General features: G+C 53.3%; 9 protein-coding genes across 9 annotated transcripts; 5 read left to right on the top strand and 4 right to left on the bottom strand.

Moving 5' to 3' along the window:
* Positions 1 to 15: 15 nt before the first annotated feature.
* Positions 16 to 5,156, bottom strand: ASPZODRAFT_159152 (hypothetical protein; the record flags this gene model as incomplete). Its single annotated transcript, XM_022726383.1, has 9 exons — positions 5,057 to 5,156; positions 4,881 to 4,960; positions 4,225 to 4,813; positions 3,509 to 4,156; positions 2,951 to 3,047; positions 2,793 to 2,879; positions 1,799 to 2,705; positions 1,600 to 1,768; positions 16 to 1,548 (listed from the first exon to the last, which is right to left on the bottom strand). Exons 1-9 carry the CDS (start codon positions 5,105 to 5,107, stop codon positions 16 to 18), a joined length of 4,161 nt encoding a protein of 1,386 aa, XP_022581728.1. The 5' UTR covers positions 5,108 to 5,156.
* A 132-nt stretch (positions 5,157 to 5,288) lies between these two features.
* On the top strand, positions 5,289 to 7,802 carry ASPZODRAFT_132179 (hypothetical protein). The gene is made up of 9 exons (XM_022722959.1): positions 5,289 to 5,657; positions 5,736 to 5,807; positions 5,864 to 5,996; positions 6,074 to 6,178; positions 6,248 to 6,565; positions 6,764 to 6,857; positions 6,927 to 6,942; positions 7,007 to 7,124; positions 7,206 to 7,802. Exons 1-9 carry the CDS (start codon positions 5,580 to 5,582, stop codon positions 7,691 to 7,693), a joined length of 1,422 nt encoding a protein of 473 aa, XP_022581727.1. The 5' UTR covers positions 5,289 to 5,579; the 3' UTR covers positions 7,694 to 7,802.
* A 942-nt stretch (positions 7,803 to 8,744) lies between these two features.
* Positions 8,745 to 9,792, bottom strand: ASPZODRAFT_64636 (hypothetical protein; the record flags this gene model as incomplete). Its single annotated transcript, XM_022729249.1, has 2 exons — positions 8,745 to 9,446; positions 9,562 to 9,792. 2 exons carry the CDS (start codon positions 9,790 to 9,792, stop codon positions 8,745 to 8,747), a joined length of 933 nt encoding a protein of 310 aa, XP_022581726.1.
* A 2,413-nt stretch (positions 9,793 to 12,205) lies between these two features.
* Positions 12,206 to 15,088, top strand: ASPZODRAFT_96053 (hypothetical protein). Its single transcript, XM_022730520.1, has 2 exons — positions 12,206 to 14,120; positions 14,194 to 15,088. Exons 1-2 carry the CDS (start codon positions 12,627 to 12,629, stop codon positions 15,058 to 15,060), a joined length of 2,361 nt encoding a protein of 786 aa, XP_022581725.1. The 5' UTR covers positions 12,206 to 12,626; the 3' UTR covers positions 15,061 to 15,088.
* A 912-nt stretch (positions 15,089 to 16,000) lies between these two features.
* ASPZODRAFT_132175 (hypothetical protein) lies at positions 16,001 to 20,203 on the top strand. Its single transcript, XM_022722958.1, has 3 exons — positions 16,001 to 16,351; positions 16,517 to 17,032; positions 17,096 to 20,203. Exons 1-3 carry the CDS (start codon positions 16,288 to 16,290, stop codon positions 19,870 to 19,872), a joined length of 3,357 nt encoding a protein of 1,118 aa, XP_022581724.1. The 5' UTR covers positions 16,001 to 16,287; the 3' UTR covers positions 19,873 to 20,203.
* Positions 20,173 to 20,962, bottom strand: ASPZODRAFT_166437 (hypothetical protein; the record flags this gene model as incomplete). The annotated part of the gene is made up of 3 exons (XM_022726759.1): positions 20,173 to 20,225; positions 20,265 to 20,864; positions 20,921 to 20,962. 2 exons carry the CDS (start codon positions 20,960 to 20,962, stop codon positions 20,292 to 20,294), a joined length of 615 nt encoding a protein of 204 aa, XP_022581723.1. The 3' UTR covers positions 20,173 to 20,225; positions 20,265 to 20,291.
* Positions 20,963 to 21,096: 134 nt separating this feature from the next.
* On the top strand, positions 21,097 to 22,038 carry ASPZODRAFT_64978 (hypothetical protein; the record flags this gene model as incomplete). The annotated part of the gene is made up of 1 exon (XM_022729271.1): positions 21,097 to 22,038. The coding sequence occupies one exon, from the start codon at positions 21,097 to 21,099 to the stop codon at positions 22,036 to 22,038; it is 942 nt and encodes a 313-aa protein (XP_022581722.1).
* Positions 22,039 to 22,163: 125 nt separating this feature from the next.
* ASPZODRAFT_65852 (hypothetical protein) lies at positions 22,164 to 22,880 on the bottom strand (the record flags this gene model as incomplete). Its single annotated transcript, XM_022729334.1, has 3 exons — positions 22,164 to 22,341; positions 22,392 to 22,789; positions 22,854 to 22,880. The coding sequence occupies 3 exons, from the start codon at positions 22,878 to 22,880 to the stop codon at positions 22,164 to 22,166; spliced, it is 603 nt and encodes a 200-aa protein (XP_022581721.1).
* Positions 22,881 to 23,158: 278 nt separating this feature from the next.
* Positions 23,159 to 25,961, top strand: ASPZODRAFT_15887 (hypothetical protein; the record flags this gene model as incomplete). Its single annotated transcript, XM_022726372.1, has 8 exons — positions 23,159 to 23,177; positions 23,249 to 23,267; positions 23,333 to 23,426; positions 23,490 to 23,799; positions 24,446 to 24,606; positions 24,676 to 25,178; positions 25,233 to 25,664; positions 25,721 to 25,961. 8 exons carry the CDS (start codon positions 23,159 to 23,161, stop codon positions 25,959 to 25,961), a joined length of 1,779 nt encoding a protein of 592 aa, XP_022581720.1.
* Between the last annotated feature and the right edge of the window lie 54 nt (positions 25,962 to 26,015).

Raw genomic sequence — 26,015 nt, 5'->3', positions numbered from 1 at the left:
TTCATTTATAATTATTCATCCAACATCTTTATTCAGTATACCCACAGCATCCAAACTCGCCAAATGGCGCATCGTCGGCCTCCCATGCGGACAGTTCCACGGCTTGTCGATGCGGCCCATGTTGCGCACGACACGCTCCATCTGCCGCCCCGTCAGCGTCTTGCCCACCATGATACTCGACCGGCACGCCCGCATGGCGAACATGCGACGCACTTTGCCCGGGCGCGGGATGAAGTCGTCTGCGCCTGCGCCCGCGCCCGCGGTTTCGGACAGCAGCACGATCAGCTCTTCCAGATCGCGCACGCCAAAGACCACCTCCTTGCTCAGCGGCAGGGAGACAAGACTGCACCGTCGTCCGATGGGGTGGTCGCCGCTCTGGTCTATCTCGACGAGGAACCCGTTCTTCTCCAGCGCGGCCTGGTTCGCTAACACCACTTCCTCCTCGACGGCGGTCAGCTCCAGGCGCTGCGGCCGTACGAGGCGCTGGTTCTGCACCGTCGTCTCGGCCTGCAGTCGTTCAAAGTTGAACTTCTCGTCCGACGCGTGCTGGTCGATGATGAACAGCTCGTCTCGTCCCTCGTCTCCACCGGCGTGGCTCCGTGTCGCGAGGATGAACCCCAGGTTGAACTGCCCGACGATTCGCATCCGGGCGAAATCCTCCTTGCTGACCGTCAGCGACAGCCGTTCCTCGCCTTCCGCCGTAACCTCTTCTTCTTCTTCTTCTTCTTCTTCTTTATTCCTACGAACAATGCCAGAATCGAGACTGTCGCGTAGTTGCTTCATCTGCGCCGCGATCCGTGCCGTAGACCCGTCCATGAAACTCACCAGCTGCACCGTCGAGTCGCGCGTCGCTCCCCGGTTGAACTTGTTGGCCCGTTTCAGGCTGCTTTCCTCGGACACCGTGGATGCCTCCGCCTCCCGGATCAAATCTTGCACTTTGGCCTCGTCTTGCACTCGTTTGGCTTCGTCGTTGAGTCCTGCTGCCGGTGCTGGTGCCGGTGCTGGTGATGGTGCTTCTTCCATTTCTATGTCGACGTCTGCATGACTGGGAGTTTGTAGTGGCTCCTGAATGTGCTCTTTATCCGTGTCACCCTCCTCTTCCTCTTCTTCTTCTTCTTCTTCTTCTTCTTCTCCCTCTTCTTCCTCTCCCTCTCCCTCTTCTCCCTCTTTCTCCCCTCGATCCTCCTCTTCATCCCCCTCCTCATCTTCATCTTCGATTTCATCTTCATGGGTTCCCGCCGCAAAAGATTGCATATGCTGACCAAAAATACCAGGGCGAGACGGCGTGTGCACTCGTCGTTTGGGCAGTGCGCCGGAGCCAGGGGAATTCGAGGCCCGTTTACGAGGAATCCCACTGCCAATCCTGGAGGTGACCGTCCGGTCACCGACGGTGATGACGGCCATCTCAGCAGGGAGTCGTCGCGGTCGCATCCTGTCAAAGGCATTTTGAATCACGTTGGGCGTTTCGGAGTAATCGGCTTGGAGGTTAGGAACCGGTTCTTCACTTTGTTGAGATATATCTTCCCCATCATTTGACTCTTCATCGTTCTCCCTTTCCGGACTATGTAACTCTTGCGTTCGGGATGCTTGAGACAGCACGGTTCGTGCAGGGGAGGAGGCTACCTCTAACTGCGAGCTCCGCTCACTCTGGTGAGCGCTGAAAGCTTTCAGACTCTGAGACATGGTCACCTGGCTAGATGCAACGTCCGACACGAGCTGGGAGTCATTAATGTCCGAGGCCAGGTTGTCAGAATCTTCCCTTCTAGATCTCACGGGAGTCTGCACTGTCTTCAATGACAGCTGTCTCGTCGCGGACGGCTTGGGTGTAAAGACCTGCGATTGGGGCACCGTCTGCTCCGCGGCCTCGAAGAGTTCGAGCAACGCCACTTTCAACGACTCAACCAGGGCGCCTGCATCGTGCAGCAGGATGGTCCGTTTATCCGGTGAGACGTTGACATCGTACGCGGTTGTGTCCATGTGCAAGTCTGCGCAGATAAACGGCGACTGCGCGACGTTGAACGACTTGTAGGCTTCATTAAACGCCTTGGCGATCTGCGGGAGGCCGCAGGGCCGTGAATTCACAAAGAACATCTGTCGGTCGGGCGTCTGTCGCCCCTCCCCAAACACAGGACGCGAGACAAAGCCCCGGACCTGGATTTGGTTGTTGGATGCGCGCTGGGCCCGATTCACCGACGACACGGAGCTTTCGTACTCCAGCGCGAGATCGAGCGGGATCAGCGCACCCAGAGTCTTCGCCCCGTACACGTTGGCGATGTTCTCCTTGACGCTCTGGTTGCCGTTCGTGGAGAAGACGACGACATTTTTGGTCTTGCCCACCGTGTTCTTGACGCTGAAGCGCACCCCTTCGCTGATACACGCGTACGCATGGAGCAGGTTCAGCACCTTGCCGTACTCGCGCTTGATGTTCTTCTCCAGCTCGCGTCGCCGCACGGGTAACCTCTTGAACAGCCCGACCACGGACGCAGTCGTCCCCTTCTGGCCCGCGACCACCTGTGTCTTCTTCAGTGTTCCCGAGATCTCGAATTCCAGCCTGTTCGCTTTCGGCGCTTGGTTGGCCTGTGCCGTGACGATGGAGAAATCGGACAGAGCACACAGCGACGAGAGCGCCTCGCCCCGAAAACCAAAGGTCTGTAGACGTGAGAGGTCATCGTAGCTCGACAGTTTCGACGTGTAATGCTTCAGCGCTAGAAACCATATTACTGATCTTAGTGAAACTGTAGACTCCAAAAATACTCAAATCATTCCAAAAAAAAAATAAAAATAAAACATACCCACGTTCTCGTAGTTGTCCGGTGCTATCCCACTCCCGTTATCCTGCACTTCAATCACGTCCAGCCCGTTATTTTTGAATCGAACCTCTAACAATATCCAAATTAGCAAACTGCCAGTTTGAAAGCCTTGTAAAGCCATAGGCTTGCTTGCTACCTACCAATCGACGTCGCCCCCGCATCGAGTCCGTTCTCGACAAGCTCCTTTGCAACAGAGCACAGGTCGACGATGACCTGGCCGGATTGGATTTGGTGGACCTGCACAGTCAGCAGATGAAAGCAGAGGGTGTCTGGTTGAATGCAGTACCGAGCGGGCCTCGATGGCCTTGATTGTGGCCATGTTCATGCCATGGTGTTTGTTCTTGATTTCAAAAGATGCTGGTGGGACGCGTGAGTCGTGAGGCTGATTAATTACGCGTTTGGCGCCAAGACCGTCACCCTCTACGGAGTATCATTATTATACTTGAGTGATAGTTAGAGAGGATTGAGTATAATGGTGCAAGAGAATAGAGAATTGAATGTGCTAATAACAATAATACAGTAGACAGGATTGCGTCATCCAAGTGTAAGTAACGACGCCATGGAACGTATATACATCCCCCTAATAGTCAATTAACTAGTGAATATCTAGCCAAATAACTATTCAATTAATAGGTATCGAAGCGATCTGGCAAAAGCACAGGTGCAACCAGCGTCCACAGGTAGATCGCATAGCACACCCAGGCACTGATGATCTTCACCCAGCTGGCCCAGTAGGTTCGACCGACGGCGGCAAAATCGTCTGTGGCCTTCGGGTCCAGGTTCTGGGTGAGTAGGGTGGCCACCCACGTAGTGGCCAGGAAGAAGATGATGTGGAACAGGGTGTAGTCGTACTGGGTCGAGCCCCGTTCGTCATCCTTGGTGTCGAAATCGTCATCTTCATCATCGTCATCATCATCGAGCGCGCTGGCAGGCAGACTTCCACTCTCCACGGCGGCGCGGAGAGCTTCGGCGCGCATCTCGCGGCGGCTGCTGGGCTGCTGTGTGACAAGACCGTGCTCGTTCTCCTCGGCACCCAGTCGTGAATAGTTGTTATTGCCCTTGGATCCGAGAGCAATCCCCTGGGTAGCCGCGCGTGTGGTGGTATAGGCGATCGTTACCATGGTGGCAATCGCCCCGAGAATAATGCTGGCAGTCCTGGTGCCTCGAGCCCGAATCAAGGGATTGCAGTGCATGTCATCTGGTTCCATGGAGACTGCCGACATGGTGAGGTAGGTGCAGTAAACCGTGACCATGGCCGCTTGGGCCAGACCCGCACGCGGGTTGGATTCCTGCACCGCTGGCTGTACAGAAACCAAGGAAATGATGAGGAAGATGACCAGGTTGATCTGTAAGGTCAGTACTAGTGTATCTTGCCAAGTACAAAAAAAAAAAAAAAAAAAAGAATGTAACTCACGGTTATGGAGGTCTTGTTCATGGTGCAATCCTTGCCGGCAAAGAAGACATACATCAGCACCGTCATGACGATGGACGCAACGTACATGCCCATGGTCGACCCAATGAGCAGACCGCGCCAGAGGCGCGAATCGCTGTCTTCAATTTTCTCCAAACACAGTTCGGCCCACGAGTGGGCCAGGTCTACCAGGAGAATGAGACCCAGCAGGAGGAAGAGCATGGCGCAGAAGAACGCGATGTAATGACCGTAGACGAAGAAGAAGGGCTCCGGGATGAAGAAGGACATGACGACGAAGACGAGCCAGAGGATAATCTTCGGACCCCAAAACCCATTCTGCAGCGCCGCTCGACTGTCCTTGGAGGTCCTGACCCCAATCAGGGCGAATGCGAGGAGCAGATGTAAAAGCCCCAGGCCAAAGTTGATGCGATGAACCGCCACCCAGCCATGGCACTCCTTCCCATCACATTTAATCTCCATATAGTCCAGCGTCAGATGCTCCAGTTTCTTCAACGCCCACGGCGTCAGCATGATCCAGGAAGCGATCGAGTTGATTAACAAAATAAAGGCGTAGGCAATTCTTGTCGCCATACTATCACTTCTGTTAGCCGCTGCCTCCTTCTCCACCACCATCATTCTCTCCCTTCCTCTGCACCCACCTATTCTGGAACTTCCCACATGCACTGCACACAGCAGAGCAAGTCGCAGCGCCACAGCATGAGGTCCCAAGAGTAATGAGCTGGTAGAACGTGAGGGGTCAGCAGGCAACTCCATTACCATCATCACCACCACCAGACAGCATCAACGAAGGCTCTCAAAGAGGAGCAAAACATACCGTACCCATACTCGGGACCGCCATCAGCGGTATAGACAACAGCCCGCCCATTTCTGCAGACCAGAGAGCGGATTCTTGGGTGACTGACTCGAGGTGTTGCAGTGAGGAGCAGTGAGGAGCAGCCGGAACAAGGAAGGCCCATGACGACGAAAGCTGCTTATGTCAGCATCCGATCGGCTAAGATTACTGGTTATCGATAAAGTCTCCCGCCGCTTCAGACGCTCCGAATTTACGCGCGGCAGCGACTTGGGGCCACTTTTCTGGAGCAGCGAGTGCTGTTGCTTCTGCTATCGCTCGTTTTCCTTTTCCTTCCTTGATTGATTCGTGTCGGTTTCTGTCTTCTCTTTATCGGAGCTGTTCCAGCAGCTGGTCACCGTCGCCGTGCACCTTCTGTGTGCTGCCCCCCTATCTACTCGTTTATCTCCGGGCTACCAGACAGGGCTCGGTGGGATTTGACGGCTCTGTTGAGGGTGATTAATTGCGTGCTGCAAGAAATAGCCGCCTCACAGTCTCTATCGACATCATGAGTTCTGTTCATAATGTGCGCCGGATTGTGTCGGTGGTCGCCTGCACCTTTGTAGCGTTGGCGTGTGGAACCAATGTATGAGGAGGCCCTTGATCTCTTGCGAAATACGTGCCGACGATTTGAATGGCTCTTCTGACTTGCCTGGCTCGATAGTATGCGTACTCGGCGTGGGCTCCACAGTTCGCAGAACGGATGAAGCTGTCGGCGACCCAGACGAACCTCATTGTGAGACTTCCTGTCCCGGTGGGATATCAGACATATCGCTGATCAACCAACTCTAGGGTGCGGCTGCAAACCTGGGAATGTATGGATCGGGATTCCCGCTGGGATTGCTGACAGATACTCATGGCCCCCGCCTGACGTCGCTGATCGGCGCGTTTTCCCTTGGAATCGGGTACTATCCTATATATAAAGGTCCGTTGCAACAGAATCGAGGATGGCGACGGTGAAGGACCTAGGACGGACGAACTAACATTCTTCCCACGAAACAGCATATGTGAACGGGGAGGGATTTCTCGGGACTTTCTTGTTATCCTTTTTCGCCTTTCTAAGCGGTCTAGGAGGCTGCTCGGCCTTCTCGGCCGCTATCAAAGTTGGTATGTTTCCCTCCTAGACTCTTCAATGAAAAGCCAAGGCGGACCCCCCCAAATTGACCCTATTACAAGCCGCGTCGAACTTCCCCAGTCACCGGGGCACTGCGACTGCTTTCCCTCTGGCGGCGTTCGGATTGAGCGCCTTCTTCTGGTCCACCCTATCGGCCATCGCTTTCAAAGATGACACCGCCCAGTTTCTCTTGTTACTGACTATTGGCACCTTCACGTTGACGCTCCTATCGGTTCCGTTCCTGCGCATCTTTCCTTCCCCGGAATCGTACCATACGCTGTCACACTACCCCTCCGATGGAGACCGGACTGAATCCAGGCGACTACGACCGGCCGGATCCTCCGAGTTTCAAACTATTCACGATGCGTCTGAGGAAGCAGGTATGCAGAGTTCAGCTTTTCAACAGTCATCCCCGGCGCACGCCCGCTCAGGGTCCCAAGTCTCGCAGCATCGCCCTGTTGTCAATCCCGAGAATGATATCGATGAGACTTCGTCTTTGGTCTCTAAAGCGGACTCGAGACCCTCTGAAGACACGCTGGGAGGTCTTTCTGATGTTGACGTCGACTCACCGCATTTAGATATCAGAGGCTTGGCCATGTTGTGGAAACCGCAGTTCTGGCAGCTGTTCGCCATGATGGCGCTTTTGTCCGGTCTTGGATTGATGACCATCAAGTACGTCCACCAAGAAAGACCCTTGAAATCACCCTGAAATCGGACCTCTTGTACTGACTTTCGTACTAGCAACATTGGCAACAGTGTAAGGACACGATATCACTCGAAGGATTGGGCGTTTACAAAAACTGACCGATTTTTCTTTCCAGGCCAAGGCACTTTGGAAGTACTACGATGACAGCGTTACCCCAAAGTTTATCCAGCAGCAGCAGGTGATGCACGTTTCGATCTTGTCGATTGGCAACTTCTCAGGTCGCCTACTGAGTGGTGGGTTCCCCTTTTGCCATCGAATGTCTGCCCTTTTTTCTTCTTCTTTTTTGGGAATATTCTAATTCAGTATCTTTCTAGGTATTGGCTCTGATATCCTCGTTCAGAAGCTCCACATGTCGCGCTTCTGGTGCCTGCTCATTTCCGCCGTCGTCTTCACTCTAACCCAGCTCGCCGGCTCGTCCATCTCCAACCCACACACGCTGGTTCTTGTGTCGGGCTTCACGGGAGTGGCCTATGGCTTTCTGTTCGGCGTCTTTCCCTCGCTGACGGCCCAGACCTTCGGCATCGGCGGCCTGTCCCAGAACTGGGGAGTCATGATCCTGGCCCCCGTGCTGAGTGGCAACATCTTCAACCTCATCTACGGCCACATCTACGATGCCCACTCTGTGATCACCCCCGAGGGATCCCGCGACTGCCCCGACGGGCTGCAGTGCTACCAGACTGCCTACTACACGACCATGGTTTCCGGCATGGCGGGAATAGTAGTCTGTATCTGGAGCATCTATAAAGATAACCAGGCCCATGGCCACTTTCAGAAGAAGGTTGAACATGACCGTCTTGCCTGAAGTTTTTTTCTTTTTTTTCTTTCTTTTCATATCTTCTCTCTCTAAGGAGTTCTCATCTTTTTTTACATTCTTTTTTTTTTCCTTTTCGTTTTATTCAACTCATTCCAACTAGATTTTCTTCTCTTTCCTAAAATCTCTTTTTTTTCCCCCTTGTCATTAGATGTCTTAACTTGGTTATTTCAAGATTTGCCTCTCTTAGTCTACTGATAGTCATAGACAAGAAATGATTTCTCGTTGAAACCATGCATTTAATTTTTTTCATAAAAGTAGTTTTCCACTACGAATAGTAACCATAGATGTTAAGACTAGAAAATAGCATTGCTGTACCATTATCCAGCAAGACTGCGTCCATAAAAGATGCCTAGGGACTACTTAGATATACTCGTCCAATCCGGCCCTTTCTATATCAAATCTGCTTGCTTCAGCTCTTGGCATGGAAGGACAAGACTCGAGCGAGACAAGAAAGGAAAGCATAAAAGAATAAAGGGAATCTGAATCAACAAAAGAAAGGTCAACACATAGAAGGAGAAGACACTTTTTCCACCTCTTTCTGATGGTTTGTCTGGTTAATTTGCTGGGGAAGTGAGAAAGAAAAAAGATTTGATTTCAAGTTGTACACACAAACAGAGGCAGACAGACAAAAAATAAAAAATAGAATAGACAAAAGACATAGAACAGCAGATAGGCAGATTCCAACCAGTCATAAGAGTTATATGGATGGAGTATTATTTCAGTTCCGAGGGCAAGCCAAGCCAACACAACACACACACCGACACATACAACAACACACAAGGTATTAAGAGTACTCCACTTCATTTCCGGCCAAGAGGCAAGGGTCGTTAAGGGTATCAAAATGATCCATTGGGATCAGATAAGAGTCGGTCGAACGGAGGGGATTGATTGCGTGTGTAATTCTCTCTCTTTTTCTTTTTCTTTTTTATAAAAAAAAAACCCCCCTCTCCTATATAGTCTCGTTTCCTTGAGGAGAATGAAATTACACACGTCGGGTGTCAATACCATCCCAACTTGCTCAACAGACTTTGTGAGGGAGCTAGATGCTCTTGGGTGACTTTGTCGGAGAAGCAGAGGAGCTATCCACTACATCGGACAGCTTGATCTTTTTGGACTGGGGCTCGTGGTTGGGGCTATCGAGACTGGCAGAGCCCCCCACGGACGAACGGGTGGCCAGCTGGCGTTCCAACTCGGCTATACGGCGTTTGAGGTCTTCTTCACGACGATGAGCGTCTTCTAGGGAGCGGCGAAGGCGGGCCTCAGAATCTCGCACGATCATCTCTGATCGGCGCGCGGTGGCATCACTCTGCTCCAGCTCCGTGACGCGGCCGCGGAACAGCCCATTGATCAGTTCCAGCTCGTTCACGCGCGTTTTGAGAGATGTATTGGCCGCCAACAGGCCCTCGTATGTCTGGGGCGCCTCGAGATGACGATCGACCACGGTGTTGGAGGAAGGAGACGGCTGGTGCAGCTGCAGGGCAGGCAGGGTGTTGGGCGGGTTCAACACGTGGTCGGTCAGCGTCACACTATCGAACATATGCTGCGGAGCAATGTTGGAGTTATGCTGTTGCATCGCGGACAGGCCAGGGGTTTCCGTCCGGGAGATGGGGGAGTTGGAACGGTCCGAATGACCGGGCGAGGCCTTCCGTGACGGTCGGCGATACCCGTGGGATCCCAGAGGCGGGGTGCCGGCCTCCGACCGTGCGGCAGACAGACCATTCGCTTCAATAGTGCCACTAGACTGTAGTCGAAGAAGAATACAAAGAACAGTGGGTCAGCGTGATGACAAGAGAAGAAAGAAACGGAGATGGAAAAAAGTTTTTGGGGGGGGGGGGGAAGAACCGAATTTAACTGACCTTGCGCTTGGCACCTTGCCCGGCAGTCTTCACCCTATTACGGCTCTTGATCACATCTGTCTTCAAGCTTATCGGACGCGGACGGCCATGCAGCTTCAAGAAAAGACCACAGGCATTGCACAGGACAGAGCCGAGTTCATCTCTGCGCCAGAGGGGAGTGGTCGAGGTGCCGCAATTCTGGCAGACGGGCTGTAATTGGGATCGCTTCTGGTCAGCTAACACGGTCGCCATGTTATCGCAGCGGGCTCAGGACAGCACAGGCAGGTTTGCAGCAGGAAATGAGAGGGAAGAGAGGGCTGATAGTGGATGGAAGGGTGGATGTGCGATGTTGATAAGATCTGGAGAGATTTGATGATAAGGATCTGAGAAGCGGGTGGTGCGCGGGTAGGCACAAAAAGCGCCGGCGCCAAGACCCGGCCGGCGCTGCACTGATAACAGCAGGCCGTGAGAGGAGGCCGACGACCAGCAGCGTCGATAAGGCCACACCGCAGCGATAAGGGATAAAAACCGGATGGGAAGCAAGACACAGGGCTACAGACTCGAACGTACCGGATTATTCCCCTGCCCGCCAGTGGTGGCGGCAGGAGACGATGTCGCATAACTCAGGTTCGCCATGCTCAGATTTGCATCGCTGCTGGAAGTTCTGGACACGTAATATTCGGGTCAGCCCCTGCACGAGTTGTGGCAGTGCCAAAATTCGGGAGCTGTTCCGTTCTGCGAGGGAGAGGGGCAGGTACACACCGTAGATTGGAAGTAGGCGCGGACGCAACCGATGCAAGCGCTGACAGGCCGGACAGCGACGGCGAGAGGGAGGTAGACAGGAAGCTGCTGCTGCTGGTAGTAGTAGTAGTAGTGGTGGTATCACTCTTCTCTAGACTGCTCAGTCCCGGGAGAGCACCACTATGATACGGCGGCGTCAGACCGCTTGGGGTACGATCCAAATCTAATGGCCGTGAGGCAGATTCGGTCTCAATGGGGGATATCGCAGGTTTATAGTCCGGGAGACTGTGGCTCGGCGGGATCGAAGAGGAGGTGGGCTGCAGCGACGGATCGATGGGCGACGCCCGGTAGAGAACGGAAGCCACCGTGGAAGCCGTGGTGACGTGTGCTGGAAATCCGGCCGATGAAGACCGAACCCAAGACGGAGGTGAACGCGAGTTGGAGGGTAAGGGAAGAGAGATTTGACGTTCGTCGTTTATTAGACGCAGACGACTTCGACGGGTACAGGGTAATATGGGCAGCGACTCTAAATTGTCCTGGCTTTTCAATCAGTAACAGAACGAGCGATTCGGACACGATAGGCGTCCTCCTTTCCAGTCAATTCATTCATACGTACTTGATCAAATCCAGATGAGGAAAAAGAGCGAACAATCTTTTTAAATCACGCTGACTTTGGACGAACAGAGCCCGAGGCGACGCGACAATAAGGAGCGACTGATGACAATAAAAACAGAGAAAACACCAGGTCCGTTGAACCACGCATACAGCACTGCAAAGGTGGTTTGAAGAAGTTGTTTTATCGGGACACGAGATTGGAGGAGGTGCGAGGAAGAGAAGCCTGCCCTGTGTGATAGATTATCGGGACTGCTATCGCACGCGTTTTCAGAGACTATCGATTTTATCAGACGATCCGACAACCCCCAAATGCTAATCTAGCAATAATAATATCTGGCGGCTGGCGTAAGAGCCGTGCGGGCTACTCAGAAATTCCTCGAGCCTGTCGTTGGTCTACTTTAGCGATGGAATTCTACAAACGTTGATGATCCCCTGCCTCTCGGCTCTATGCAACACGCAGGGAATCTGAGTTATCGCGACGCCCCTACATTCCCCCTTAATTATTCGGTTATCGAGACGTGCCGAGCACGGAGTATATAGGTATGGAGTGTCTTCGATTTCCAGCTACTTGAATCTAGATGTATATCGTTCATTACAGAGTACGGAGTACAGTGGGAGGACCTCACACTGGGAGTCATCACCCATTATTGCATGATAGCCAGTTATATTTCATCTCACTGAGAATTCGTGCTATATAGAGTTTCTCTGGAGTATAGGTAGTCTCGTCTTTCCTGGGTTTATAAATAACCAGTAAAATAGAAATCAACAATCTAGCTAGACCGCGTTTAATGATGCCTGCCTTGATCATTAAACATGGATTGCTGTATGAAGTATCGTAGGCAGAATCTATACTCCACAATTGTATAGGTGACCCATTTTCAAGGATACTATCCAGCACCTGTCTTGTGTTGCACGAATATGGCCAGCACTTATCAGGCCTTTTAACTTCATTGAATTCCACACTATAAAGACACGAGATTCTGGCTGTCTGGGAGACGAGGACAGTAACAATGAGTAATAAACGTCTGGTTCAGTTCATTATTCTGATTATGGCGCGAGAGTCTCTCATCGGTTACCTCGTGGGTACCGGCAACTACTACACCCGTCAATGTAGTTTCCTTTGCTGAAACGAGTGATCTAAAATTTTTCCTTATCAGTTAGCAGATAACTAGAGTACGGAGTAGATAAAATGAAGAAAATCAATCAGCTGCTTAAGGGGTACTCCTTTGTTACCCTTCATAATGACCGCCGTGAGATAACAGCCTGTCAATCCAGCCTCTTCCGGGACACTCGCTCACTGATTCAGCCCTCGGCTCCCTTTTCCCATCATTCAGGAGAAGTTCAGGGGCTCTTTGACTGCCCCAGTCGACGGGTTTAAGCTCTGCCTGGAGTGGATTTGGCTGTGGAACCCTTGAGCGCTGTCGAGGAGCAGCTCCGACTGGCTGTGGCGGTGCATTCACCGGCGGATCTGTTTCTCCGGGTCTGTGGCTGGAGTCCCTGGCTGTGGAGGAATCCCTTTGGACGATGATGACAGCGCGGTTTTACCAGCTGTTAATGCCTCCCGCGACACGAGTTTCGGTGACAGGGATAGATTGGACTGCTCTGCGCTGCTCATTCGCCCGGCGATGGACTGAATGATTGCTGCATACGACATCTGAATAAATATAATTTCTTTCTTTGCTTCTGTTTATTACGTTTCCTGTGCTAGAAGTTACTGCTTTGCCTCCGCCATGCCAAAACATCGACCTGCCACGTCCGGGTACGCCCGTCTTGCTCAAGAAGAGGAAGACCGTGGTCACGATCTGTACGAATCCTCCGACGAAGACGACATTTACGCCGCCCCCCATACGCTCTCCCAGTCCGCCCCTCGGTATGCTCCGGTCTCCGCTAGGGGCCAGATGCCCGCCGCCGGCCTCGTCTCGCCGCCAGGCCACCGGCGTCGACATAGTGGATATCAGCATCGGCGAGGGCGCAGGAACTCGGGGGTCGATATCAAAGCCATCAACGCTCGTCTCGAGCGGTGGGCGGAAGAAATCGCCTCTAAGTTCAAGATCTCACGGGTCAAGGGGAAGACATACGAAGAGGAGAAGCTAGAGATCTACCACTCGGTCTTCCAGCCGCCGGATGGGGTCAGACCCATCACTGCGGAGGTTCTGGATTCTGACGAGATCGAGGGTGCTCAGCGCAGAGCGCAAGCGGAGTTTGAGGCGACTGTCGAGAGCGTTCGCCTCGCCATTGAGCTGGGCATCCATCCCCGCATGATCACTCAGGGCAGCTCCGGGAGTTATTTTGCGCGAAACAGCGATGGTAAGGTTGTGGGTGTCTTCAAACCAAAGGATGAAGAGCCCTACGCGTCGCGAAACCCCAAGTGGACCAAATGGCTACATCGGAACCTGTTTCCATGCTGTTTCGGTCGAGCGTGCCTCATCCCGAACCTTTCCTACGTCTCCGAAGCCGCTGCATACGTTCTTGACTCTCGTCTACGCACCAATCTCGTCCCATACACTGACATCGTCTGGCTGTCATCCAAGTCATTCTTTTATGATTTCTGGGACAAGAGGAAGGCGTGGATGGGGAAGAAACCCCTGCCACCGAAAGTGGGCAGTTTCCAGGTCTTTCTCAAGGGTTACAAAGACGCCAACATCTTTCTCCGGGAGCATCCCTGGCCCGATCAGATCAACAGTGGATTCCGGGCAGAGGATGCGCCAAAACGAAAGAAGCGGCCGTGGAACGAGACATGTCGTCCGTCAGGTGCCCATTCGGACGACGAAGACGAAGATACAAACGGACACGCTTCCACACCAAACCCCAGAGACGAGAGCACGGAGCGACGTTTCCAGTGGACGGACAACATAAGGCAGGCCTTCCGGGAGGAGCTAGAGAAACTAGTGATCCTAGACTATATCATGAGAAATACAGATCGTGGGCTGGACAACTGGATGATCAAGATTGATTCGCAGACGGAAGAGGTGTCCTTGATCGCCGAACCCCCCAAGTCGACCAGTCCCTCGTATGAAGACGACGAAAATACCCCCCCTGCTCGACCTGTGTCTGTGAATTCCGATCGAAACCCAACCGCTTCTTATCCCTACAGGAGACGTGAGACCATGACGGCGGTGAGCCGCAGCGGAACGCCACTAAATGGTCCAGCTGCGCGCACGACTTCGATCAAGATCGGAGCCATTGATAACAGTTTGTCGTGGCCTTGGAAGCATCCGGATGCCGTAAGTTACTGCCGCCCCCCCTATGTTGTATACTGATCGGTTCTTTTTACTAATCTCTTTTTCTCTACTTTAGTGGCGTAGTTTCCCCTTTGGTTGGCTCTTCCTACCTGTATCTCTCATCGGACAACCCTTCTCGCAGAAAACCAGAGACCACTTCTTACCATTGCTGACATCGACAGCGTGGTGGAGCGGCACCCAGATGGCACTGCGCCGTGTCTTCGCCCAAGATGACGATTTCAAAGAGAGCATGTTTGCACGCCAGATCGCCGTCATGAAGGGCCAGGCGTGGAACGTGGTCGAGACCTTGAAGCAGCCCGACCACGGTCCGCTGGAACTGACGAGAAGGGCGCGAGTCTGCGTCTGGGACGACCTGGTCGATGTACCCGTTGCAATCCCTCTTCGCGTTCCGTCGACGGAGATGCAACGGCGCAAATTGCGCAACTATGGTTCTGACGATGAGGAGATGGATATAGGCGCTGCCACCTATTCCCACCCCGGGTCCGACCACGACCTCTTGGGTCTGGGATCTCCTGCAAGCGAGCTTCCGAACCCGAATCGGTTTGAGTTGTCCAAAAGTCGCACCTCGAATGAATTCCACAGATCTAGAGAAGGCGCGGGCAGTCCTGCCACGCTCGATGGCCGTGACTATGGCCATGGAAGTCTCGGCGAAATCGCCTCCTCTAGAAAAGGAGGTTTAGACCGCAGCTGGGCCACCCTACCTCCGCGGCCGACGTCCCACCATACCGACCCGAATGGCGCACCCAGGCGCGGCTCCTTGACCGCCGATCGTCGTAACAGCGGCTTCGCCTTCGGTGGAGATGATCTTGAGGGCGATCTCGGCTACGCAGCCGCCGAAGGCATGGAAGGCAACCAGCGCAAAGTGATTGTGGAACGACTCGAAGCTGTCAAGAGCAAAAACCCTGTATTTACCTGGTGCTAGAGCACCCCCTTCCTCCTCCTCCTCCTCCTCCTCCTCCTCCTCCTCTTCTTCTTCCTTTTCTTTTGTTCACCCTCTCTTCTTTATTTTATGTTGATCAGCGGGTTAGATGACAGTTTAATTTCTGCGGGAATACACCTCCACCCCTGGGTAATATTAGATGTTCTGTATATAATGAAATACTTCTCCAGTGTCATTCCACCACCAAGATCAACTTTGTACCAAGTTCCTACTTTTCAATAGATAATAGAGCAGTTTGATATCCTAGTTTCTACTAATAGGACCTCTGAATATCACTACAATCGTCAACAACCAGGGTAACTGCTAATCTAAGCCCTCAGTACTCCGTACCATGCCTACCACCTAACTTAAAGGCTATAGCTTCTATACCTTACCGGACTCCGCAGAGTTGACGTTAGGTGGTATCACTATACCCCTGCTCATCATTTTAATCATTTCACAATCTAATCTATCAGTAGACAACTATTTCACTTGCTGTTCCCAGCATACTTCTCCGTTGAAGTCTTTCCCCCTTCTGCTTCATCATGACCACATTAGACTATTTCACCAGGGATTCAGACTGGGAAGCATTTGCCATTAGAAACGATACCCCTCTTCCTCCCAAGACGTCCCAGCCCGCGCCAGAAGGGGTTTCCGCTATTGGGAATTACAAGCAACAAGGGGGGGTATGGACGCATTTGAGAACGACGGTGGAAGAATGGTGCTCAGTGATGCTTTGAATAGCATAGAGAGAAATAAGTGCATTGTTTATACCTCGCTTAGTCACCATATTTACCTCGATACCAATAATACCGTACTGATACCGACGGAGTATTTTACTCTCACATGACACGCGCATGTGACCTATATTAGATAAGCAGGCGACCCTCTCTTATCAGTCTTGGCGACTGCGATAGATCTGCTCGAGGGCTTCATGCGTCATGAAACCCCTCCTCCTTCCCAGCAGGCCAGAGGCTCTCGTTGAAGACGTACCCTGCGCTCGTTGCGCTGTTTCTGGAACCCGCCGCATGTGTGTCCTTTCTGCGGCTGGCCTCCCAGTCTGCGGTATTGTCTGGCCGACTCCACGAACCCATTTATATCCCACGATCCCCCTTCCTTGATTCCTGCTCACGAAACCGCTCACCTTCACCTCTCACTTACTTCTCAGATTCCAGACCCCGGCTTGGAACCGTTTCGCGATACCCGGATTTTTTGATTGCTCAGATCAAGATGGTTTCTGATGCTGCAATGCTCTTGGATCCGCGGAACTACAAGCGGCAGTTTCGCGCAAATGGTAACGGCTCAGATTTCCTTGCTCGATCCTTGACTGCGGACCCAGTTGAAGCATCTGCTTCCTCTTGCGTGTATCCGTTCATCTCCCAGTCCCTATTTAACTGCCCTTCGCCTCCTGATGATCCCACTGGCTTCGAGGATTTTTTCTCTAACTCACACGTTGAAGACCCCAGGACCCAGGACTCGAGCGATTCGCCACAGGCTGGCGCTGCAAATGTCGCTACGCCAGCAGGTACATTGTCCATAGCGCATCGCCTATTGAACCCTCGACGTGACGGCACCCCCTCGGCGAACCGAATGAAGCCCTCGCCGCGTGCTGAAACGGCCAGCTCGAGAATCGACCGCTCAGGGCAGCAAAACAAGATGGAGGCCGGGTCGGGCATAGAGTTTCGGTTTGCGAGCCCTCAGGAGGAGTCTGGAAACGATGCAAAGCGGAGCTCCGAGTATCTAAATGCCTTTAACGAGTCGCAGCACGGGAGCTTCATAGAGGACATGTACAACGTGGAGAGGCGGGGGAACCATATGCGCAAACGGCTGAAAATGGACCACAACCAGAACTCGACGAAGAAGTCGAGTTTTCACCCGCATGAGAACAATGGACTAGGAAAGTGGATGAAAAGTGAACAAGGAGTTTCCGACACCTCGTCTCCAGCAACACCTGACATCGTGGATTTGACTATCGGTGAGTCGATGACACCAAGGATTGATGAGAGGAGATTTCTTTTTCTGATTATGGAATGCATAGAAACACCCAGCCATTCAAGCAATGATGATGACTTGCAGGTTACAGGTGCCAATAATCTCAGCCACCAGAGAGTCTGCTATGGGAAACTTGAAAATGCCATGATCCAAGCGCATTTTGTCCCGAAGCCTTCTGCAAAGAGTATCTTCTCCGATTCAAAACACGACTGGCCTTCGATGAAACTGGCGGTGCACCGCCAATCAGGTCCAGGCAACAGGATCGCGGTCTCGGATCCGAATACAAAGGTGTTTGGGGCCATTGATGCAAAGACCGCCACGGCTATTGCTCCACTTCTCGATTTTCCTGCTTTGAAGGTTGATCTAACTGCACGGCTGGATGTTCGCAAGCGACTTCCAGGTGAGGAACCGTGGGGCCATTGCTCTGCGTTGTACCGCGCTTCAATCAATCTCTATGGCCTGCGCAAGGACGCAGAACTTATCGGCAAACATTTGGGACAGCATAATGTCTGGCTGGGCACTCCAAACTCTGTCGAGCCGGGAGTGCCCGTGTTCAATCCCCATGCAGAGAAAAGGCGGGCTCAGGCAAATTTTGCACCAGTCGGCGGTCCTCGTGGACGACTTGGCATCAACTACGAAATTCGCACGGCCGAGGAAGTCAATGATGCAGTCATGAAGATGTTCGACCAGCTGAGGACTGCTGACAACCTCCCCGAGATGGAGCCACCCGCGTCTGTCCAGACGCCATTGCTTCGGCATCAAAAACAGGCCCTGTGGTTTATGTCGGAGAAGGAAAAACCTCGTAGATTCGGTCCAAAGGAGGAAGATAACAATTCGCTTTGGAGAATCCATTATCGTGCCAACGGCCGCAAACAGTACCGGGAGGTCATTAGCGGTACGGTTGTGGACGAAGAGCCACCACAGACCTTAGGCGGTCTATTGGCAGATATGATGGGCCTGGGGAAGACGTTGAGCATTCTCTCCCTCGTTGTTTCCTCCATTCAGCAATCGCGCGAATGGGAGAACATGGTACCCCATCAGGATCTGGTCCATAGCCAGCCAGGGATCCGCAACACCAGAACGACGCTTCTGGTCGTCCCCCTAAGCACTGTCAACAACTGGGTGGCACAGATCAAGGAACATCTTCGGGAGGACAGCCTCTCATACAACGTTTTTCATGGTTCTTCTAGGACGACTGACGTCGAAGAGTTGTCTCGTTTTGACTTGGTCATCACAACTTACAGCATCGTTCTGAGCGAGTTATCCGGACGAGGCACCAAGCGCGGCGTAAGCCCCTTGACTAAGATGAACATGTTTCGGATCGTGTTGGATGAAGCGCATACGATCCGAGAGCAAAGTGCTGCTCAGACGCAGGCCATCTTCAAACTCAATGCCCAGCGCCGCTGGTCGGTCACGGGCACGCCGATCCAAAACCGCCTGGAGGATCTGTTGTCGGTGACCAAGTTTCTGAGCCTCTTCCCTTACGATGACCGAAGTCGCTTCGGCGCTCATATCCTCAGCAGATTCAAGACCGGGGATCCGAGCGTGCTAGCCAGCTTACGTGTGCTCGTGGACTCGTTCACGCTGCGACGGGTCAAGGACACAATCGACTTGCCTCCTCGTCATGACCAAATTATCAGCCTGACTTTCACAGATGAAGAGCAGCAGCTGCACGAGTTCTTCCGGAAAGAGTCGAACATGATGATGAACGTGATTGCCGGCGAAAGCAAGTCGAAGATCGGTGGCCGTATGTATCATCATGTTCTCAAGGCCATGATGATACTTCGGCAGGTCAGTGCCCATGGCAAGGAACTTCTAGACAGGGACGACCGAGAACGTATCAAAGGGCTGAGCGTCCAGGATGCCATTGACCTGGAAGAGGGAAACAATGATCCGACCGCGGCGGCGACCGATAGGAAGGCATATGAAATGTTCACTTTGATGCAGAATTCGGCCGGGGACTCGTGTGCGCTCTGTGGCAAACGGCTTGAAGAACCGGATACAGGCAACGATGCGGCCGACAGGAAGGCAGTCATGGCCATCATGCTGCCATGCTTCGACGTTCTCTGTCTGGACTGTTTTTCGGGCTGGCAGCAAGCCTTCGATACTCAGGCCGGCTCAGAGGTTAAATGCCAGGCATGTGAGGGGTGGATCCCGATGGCATATTCCACTATCACTCCCGCTGGCTTAAAGAAATACCTGGTCGAGCAAGCCGAGGCCAAGCAAACTCGCAAGCAAGGCAAGACCCTAGGGGACTATGAGGGCCCGCATACCAAGACAAGGGCGCTCATCGATCACCTTCTGCAAGCCGCCGAGCAGACCAAGATCCTGAAAGAAAACAGCGAACCCCCGATCAAAAGCGTGGTCTTTTCTGCATGGACATCACATCTCGACCTTATCGAGATCGCCCTACGAGACAACGGCATCACGGGGTACACCCGTCTGGACGGCACCATGTCCCTCGCAGCCCGCAACAATGCTCTGCAGATATTTCGCGATGACGACAGCGTGGTGGTCCTTCTAGCAACCATTGGGGCCGGCGGCGTCGGTCTCAACCTGACCTCCGCCTCCCAAGTGTATGTGATGGAGCCGCAGTACAACCCTGCGGCCGTGGCCCAGGCGGTAGATCGCGTCCATCGCCTAGGGCAAACGCGCGAGGTTTCCATCGTACAGTTCATCATGAAGAGCAGCATCGAGGAAAAGATCTTCGAGCTGGCCAAGAAAAAGCAACAGCTAGCCGACATGAGCATGAATCGGGGCAAACTGGACCGCAAGGAAGTCCAGGAGCAGCGCATGAGGGAATATCGCAGTCTTTTCAAGTAACTTTCCAAGCTAATCACCATTTTCATCTTCTCCCTTCCTCCCCTTTTGGTTTTTTTTTTCTTTTCTTTTTACCGTGTGAAACCTGGCGCGGATATATGCAGATTACAAGACGGCTGGCGTTGGGCATTTGATATTCTTCCAGCTTCATCTGATACCCGATTCATCATACCTTTTTATTGCTTTTTCTTTTTCTTTTTTTTTTATTCTCAGTTAATATTTAGTGTCTACACCTCAAAGGGGCCACTTACACTCCAGTTACCAGGCATAGAATGCGAGCTTACGCTCTATCCCTTCAGTCATCTTTCGAGCAGTTTGATATACTTTACCGGGCAACCCTGAGCCGCCTAATCCAGCTTAGAGAACTACTATTTAGATAATCTTCAATGCAATCATGAGTTCATACAGTCTACCTACTAAAACTAGGAAAGGGATATTTCTCTATCCCCGTAAATGCCCACCTCGACGGCCCCGAGCACATTCTCCAACCTCTTCCGGAGCACCTTGAGTCCCTGCGCTTTACTCTCGCGCTCGGCCTCCGCAGCCCTCAAGTCCTTTTCCAGCTCACGGATGCGCGCCTCCTGCTCTGTCTCGGACGAGCCGATCCCCGGCAGCACAGAGATCAGGTATTCGATCTGCTGCTCCTTAATGATCAGGTCGCGGGCGAGCTCCCGCTGCCGCCGGGCGAATGTGCGCGGCGAGTCTGGTGCGGGGGGTAGAGCCGGATCGACTCCTGCTCCTGCCCCTGCTCCTGCTGGTCCTCCCGGTGTATCTTTTCCCTGGTGTGCGTCCCCCTGTGGTAGTTGTGCTGGCGCTGGAGCCGGGGTCTCTGGTTCCAGGACGGGCGCCGAGGCAGGCACGGGCGGCGCGGTTGAGTTCTTAGGGATCTTCGCTAGAGCAGGCGCCGCGTTGGGTGTATTTGACGGCGGCGTGGCGGGCGAGTTGTCATGGTAGGTGGTGAGGTAGCTCAGGGTGGCGTAGAATTGGGTTGCGAGCTGGTGTTGGTTAACTCTTGATTCTTGAGGAGATCGAATTTGAATGGGATACGCACCTGGTCAAGACATGTTTGCAGCTGAGTCAGGATATCTGCCATGATGATAGCTTATGAGCAGCTCCTTATAGCAGGTAGAATAAATAGACTAGAATGTAGACATCCTTATCTCGTTGTTGCGGAGGCGGTAAGATTCTAGACAAAACGAAAAGCTACACCTCAACTTGAAGGCTGACATGCAACGCACTCTCTTCACACCCTCGATTCTCCACCGTGTCGTTCGTCGGCAATTCTCACAATCCCGCGCCCAGAATGCCCTGAGTCCCTTCACACGACGTCTCTTCCAGCTGCCGGCTGCGCCCTCGCCGCCGTCTCTCCACCATACCGACCTGGCCTCGTTCCTGGCCTACGCGGAGCGGACAGCGCTACCTACCACGAGCACGACGTATATCGGGACCGAGTACGAATACAGTGTTCTGCAGAGTCTACGGCGGTTTGCCTTCACGCTACACCGGGTTGGCGGGCGCGACGATGCAGGCATCGACCTCGTGGGCACCTGGCACATTCCGCGGCTGGAACCCCGGACACCGATCCGGGTGATTGTGCAGTGCAAAGCGTTCAAGACGAAACTGGGGCCGAATCTTGTGCGCGAGCTCGAGGGCGCGTTCCGTGGCTCGCCCTTGGGTTGGCGAACGCGTGAGACGGTAGGCGTGCTGGTGAGCCCGCGCGAAGCCACCAAGGGGGTTCGGGACGCGATGGCGAGGAGTACGTATCCGCTGCTTTGGATGATGATGGCCCAGGACGGCACACTACGCCAGGCACTATGGAACAGGCATGTCGAGGAGCTGGGGCTGGGGGGATTGGGCGTCGAGGCCCGCTACACTGCAGATGATTCTTCGGAAGCGGCGCACCCCGAGACAAAGCGCCTGGCTTTGACTTGGGATGGCGATGACTTGCCGCACATGGACCAGGTGGAGGCGGTCATGGCTCGGCGAGAGGCGGAATGGGTCTCGCGGTGGCAGGAAGATGACGCCGGCATGCCCGAGGCAAGCAAGCATAGACTGCTCGATATTCTAGAAGACGCATACCCTGACCTAACACATATCGATGGGATCTCTCCAGGAAAGGTCGAGAGGTCTAAGATCCTGGAGCAGATGAGATCTAATGGGCTTGAGTGAAAAACAAAGATTCATAATGCATAAGGGTATATCTCGTAGAAATCAGTTTCCACCACACTAATCCGTCCTCAACGCCTCAGCCAGCAAAATGTAACACCACGACATCACACACGATATATCCAAAGTCAACCTTGCATGGTTGACCAGAAGTAATTTGCGTAGAAAAAGCGCGAGAACTTGGAGTCAAGGTTAACGACGTGGACATCGCCCTTGCGACTGTTGCGAATCACGGCTTTGGTAAAGTTGCCGGCGTCGTCGGCCTCGATGTCGATGCCGAGCGATCGGAAGATTTTCAACCGCAGTCTGGAGATTAGACACAGTAATTCCCTTTTCAACACAACGGAAAGACTTACATGGTGGCGTCGTCGGCCTCTCGCTCACGTCTTGTCTGCTCGTCACCCTCTAACCCCTGCGCCTCGAGATCAGCCAGTCGCTCCTTGAGCATCTCCAGCTCGCTCTCGAGCCGCTCGCTCTCAATCTCCAGCTCTGTCGCTGTCTTCGCGATCCGGAACTTCTTGGTGTCCAGCTCGACGATCTCCGCAGCGTGTTTGGCCGAGTCATGCGCCACGACTGCCTCCTCGTACTGCGTCGACATGGCCGTTAGATTCCTCGACAGCTTCCGCAGGGCGGACTCGGCCTCGCGCATCCGCAGTTCGCGAGACTGCTGCAGGGTAGAGAGCGAGTCATTGATGCGTGTCACGGCCTGCTTGTCCGGTTGGATGTTGAAGTTGCCCACGGTATGGTGGATGAGCTGGATTCATTCATCAGTTATCATTCAACGAACGCGATAAACGCAGAAAACGCAAAAAACCTACTGTCGCAGGGTCTTCGTCGAGCAACATTTTGGAATGATCAGTTGAAATTACCGCGTATAAGCTGGAGAAGGCTCGCTCGTTCAGCTCAAACAAAACCGCCCTCGTTTCTTTCTTTCTTGTTGACACGCGTTGGGGGAGCAACCGCCACAGCCTGCACCGCCACGTGTTGGGGGCTGTGCAGGTGACGACAGGCAGCGCTCGATGAGACTCGAATCTTGATTCTTCCGATAGCATCCAAACAAAGTATTATTCCTACCCTCTGCTGCTCTGTTTTATTGGGATCTGAACTAGCAGACTGCCGTGAGATGGGATCCAACCTGCCCTGTATGCTACCAGATGCTATGCTCTTTTTGTTTCCTCCCCCCCAGCTTACTGACTTGTTTTTCTCTGAACAGATGCCGCAGATGCCGAAAGGTTTGTTGCCCATACTGTATACACCCACCAGAGATCGATCGAGTCTAATATATATTTGTCGATAGCCCGCTGAGGCCGGCCGAGCTGCAGGTCTTGAGAGCACAATACGAGAAGGAGGGTGATTATGTTGGCATCCAGACCAAGTTCAACTATGCATGGGTATGAATGAGCCAGCACTCAGCATCGTCTTTCCCGGAAGGGCTGTCTTCTAATTCCTACCAGGGCTTGATCAAGTCAAACGCCCGTCCAGAGCAACAAGAAGGCGTGCGTCTCCTATCAGAAATCTTCCGTGCGGCCCCCGAGCGACGACGCGAATGTCTCTACTACCTGGCGCTGGGGAACTACAAGCTCGGCAACTATGGAGAGGCGCGACGGTACAACGACCTGCTCCTCGAACATGAGCCGGCGAACCTGCAGGCGGGCAGCCTGCGATCTTTGATTGACGACAAGGTCTCCAAGGAAGGCTTAGTCGGCATTGCCATCATTGGTGGCTTGGCTGTTGCAGCAGGCGTCGTCGGCAGCCTTGTCTTCCGTGGAACCAGGAAAAGATAGGGGGGATCTCAGCCCTGCGAAGGTCTCTCTTTTTTTTCCTTTCTTTCTTCTTGTCCGTACATACCTGTTATCTCTCTTGGTGTAGCATTTGTTGGCGTTGTTTCTTTGTTCGTGGGACGTTTACATAGCACGCAGATGACGGCTCACCCAGATTAATTATGAACTGTTTAATCTTACGATTGCAAGTGTATTACACTCTGATAGTTTGCAAGGCCGACTCATCGAGTAGGAATTACCGTAGATACAAGAGGACACAATCATACGTGTCTGCGCCACTTTAGATCACCTGCAAACGTCATTCGGGACGAGAGCCCTCGGCAGATCAGGCTGTCTTCCCTCATCTCCCTCCTTTCCTCCCTCACTCACTCACCACCTCACCCGTTGCACCCGAGTCTTGGTCTTCTACACATCCAGTATGTGGTTCTGAATTCTCTGCTTCTCTCGTCCTCTGCTTCGTCGCGATGGTGAAGCTCTGTTGTGAAGAAACAATGACTTTGGACCACCTCTGCAGCGAACGATATCCACACGCGCCCGATCGGAGCGACCTTTCAGCTGGCTACTATTATTAGCTGTTTCTTTCACATCTAATCTCCTTCGTCTACAAGTTTCTGCTCCCTTAGCGTCAGTCTCATCTCGCCCGAAGCAAGAGCAGCAGCAGCAGCAACAGAACCGAAAGATGGCCGACACAAGTGAAGATCGGATGTTCTGCCACGCCTGCAACGCCGTCTGGCTGAGGAACGAGCATGGCCTGACCTGTCCCCAGTGCGGATCCGAATTCACAGAGATAGTACGGATGTTTTTTTTTTTTCTTTTCTTCTGTTTATTTCTTCTTATTACATCTGCTGAATTTATATAGATCGAGATTCCTCCGGAAGAAACCCACCCCGACCCCTCACCTATTAACCTGACCCCGCCGCCCCGACAAGAGAGACGGCAGCAGACGCCGATCAACACGCTGGCAGATCACAACCCGTGGGCAGACGATCACGAGACCGACCCGTATCTATCGACTGGCTCGAGAGGTTCGGGATTCAGTAGGCACACATACCGATCTCCTGATGGGCGGTTCACCTTCACTAGCACTACGTACAATGGCGGGTTCCCTCCCGGTCGAGGGATGATGACCGGGGATCCATTGATGCTGCCCATGGTCCGCAGCCTCGACACGATCTTCCATGGCCTGGCGGACACATACCATCCGGAAGCTAGAAGCCCGCTGTTGAGTCGGGGGGCGTCACCTTTGCAACAGGAGCGTGGACGGGAGTCGTCTCCGCAGTATGCAGCCGCGGGCGGACGGCTGTACCCTCGGGATACAGAAGGACCACAGCCGATGGGGGCGGCATTGGGGACCTTGAATGAGTATGTGTTTTTCCAGTATGTTGGTTCATCAGTAGTAACCGGTGCTCATCTCAGTGTTCTTGATCTGTTCCGGCAAGATTTCGAGTCGAACGGGACTGTACGAGGCGGCGGGGTCCGCGTCATGACGGGCCCGAACCCGCTGGCCATACTCTCGAGCCTGTTGAACGTCCAGCGACACGGAGATGCGGTCTATTCGCAAGAGGAGCTGGACCGGGTGATTTCGCAGCTGATCGACCAGAACGTGAACGGCACCGCCCCGCCGCCGGCTCCCGAGACCGCCATCCGATCCCTGCCCAAGAAGAAGATCGACGAGGAAATGCTGGGCAGCGAGGGCAAGGCCGAGTGCTCCATCTGCATGGACGCCGTGGAGCTGGGCACCGAAGTGACGGTGCTGCCGTGCAAGCACTGGTTCCACGAAGCGTGTATTGAGATGTGGCTAAACCAACACAATACCTGTCCGCATTGCCGGCGGGGGATAAACGAAAAGTAATATATATATATATATACATTCTGTTTCATTTTACATCTTAGCTAATTTTCAGCTCCGAGGGCAGTCAACGGAATCCCGTCGTCATCCCTGATAGCCCTGAACCACCGCCCCGACGACGATCCAGCGCCCGGCCGTACGACATATACGGACGACCCGGCTGGCCAACCGACCGGGATGACCGTCCCGCTGGATGGGGAGATTCGAACGGGCAGGATGGAAGACGGGCAAGTCGGGATGGAAACGGCGGGGGGATTACAGGGTGGATGCGGAGTCGGTTTGGAGGAGCTAGCTAAGACAGTACAAGATGATATAGAGAAGATGTGGATATGAATATCAATATTCAATAC

This window comes from Penicilliopsis zonata (genome assembly GCF_001890105.1).
Source record: "Penicilliopsis zonata CBS 506.65 unplaced genomic scaffold ASPZOscaffold_6, whole genome shotgun sequence".
NCBI lineage: Eukaryota > Fungi > Ascomycota > Eurotiomycetes > Eurotiales > Aspergillaceae > Penicilliopsis > Penicilliopsis zonata.
The sequence above is the reverse complement of the archived record's forward strand: the minus strand, read 5'-3'. Positions and strand labels throughout refer to the sequence as shown.

Bases quoted from the DNA above. Each gene is read 5' to 3' on its own strand.
- ASPZODRAFT_96053 (XM_022730520.1), top strand. From the start codon at position 12,627: ATGCCAAAACATCGACCTGCCACGTCCGGGTACGCCCGTCTTGCTCAA. The intron at 14,121-14,193 runs GTAAGTTACTGC...TCTCTACTTTAG, and splicing joins CTTGGAAGCATCCGGATGCC to TGGCGTAGTTTCCCCTTTGG.
- ASPZODRAFT_132179 (XM_022722959.1), top strand. From the start codon at position 5,580: ATGAGTTCTGTTCATAATGTGCGCCGGATTGTGTCGGTGGTCGCCTGC. The intron at 5,658-5,735 runs GTATGAGGAGGC...CTGGCTCGATAG, and splicing joins CGTTGGCGTGTGGAACCAAT to TATGCGTACTCGGCGTGGGC. The intron at 5,808-5,863 runs GTGAGACTTCCT...AACCAACTCTAG, and splicing joins CGACCCAGACGAACCTCATT to GGTGCGGCTGCAAACCTGGG.
- ASPZODRAFT_132175 (XM_022722958.1), top strand. From the start codon at position 16,288: ATGGTTTCTGATGCTGCAATGCTCTTGGATCCGCGGAACTACAAGCGG. The intron at 16,352-16,516 runs GTAACGGCTCAG...CACACGTTGAAG, and splicing joins GCGGCAGTTTCGCGCAAATG to ACCCCAGGACCCAGGACTCG. The intron at 17,033-17,095 runs GTGAGTCGATGA...TGGAATGCATAG, and splicing joins CATCGTGGATTTGACTATCG to AAACACCCAGCCATTCAAGC.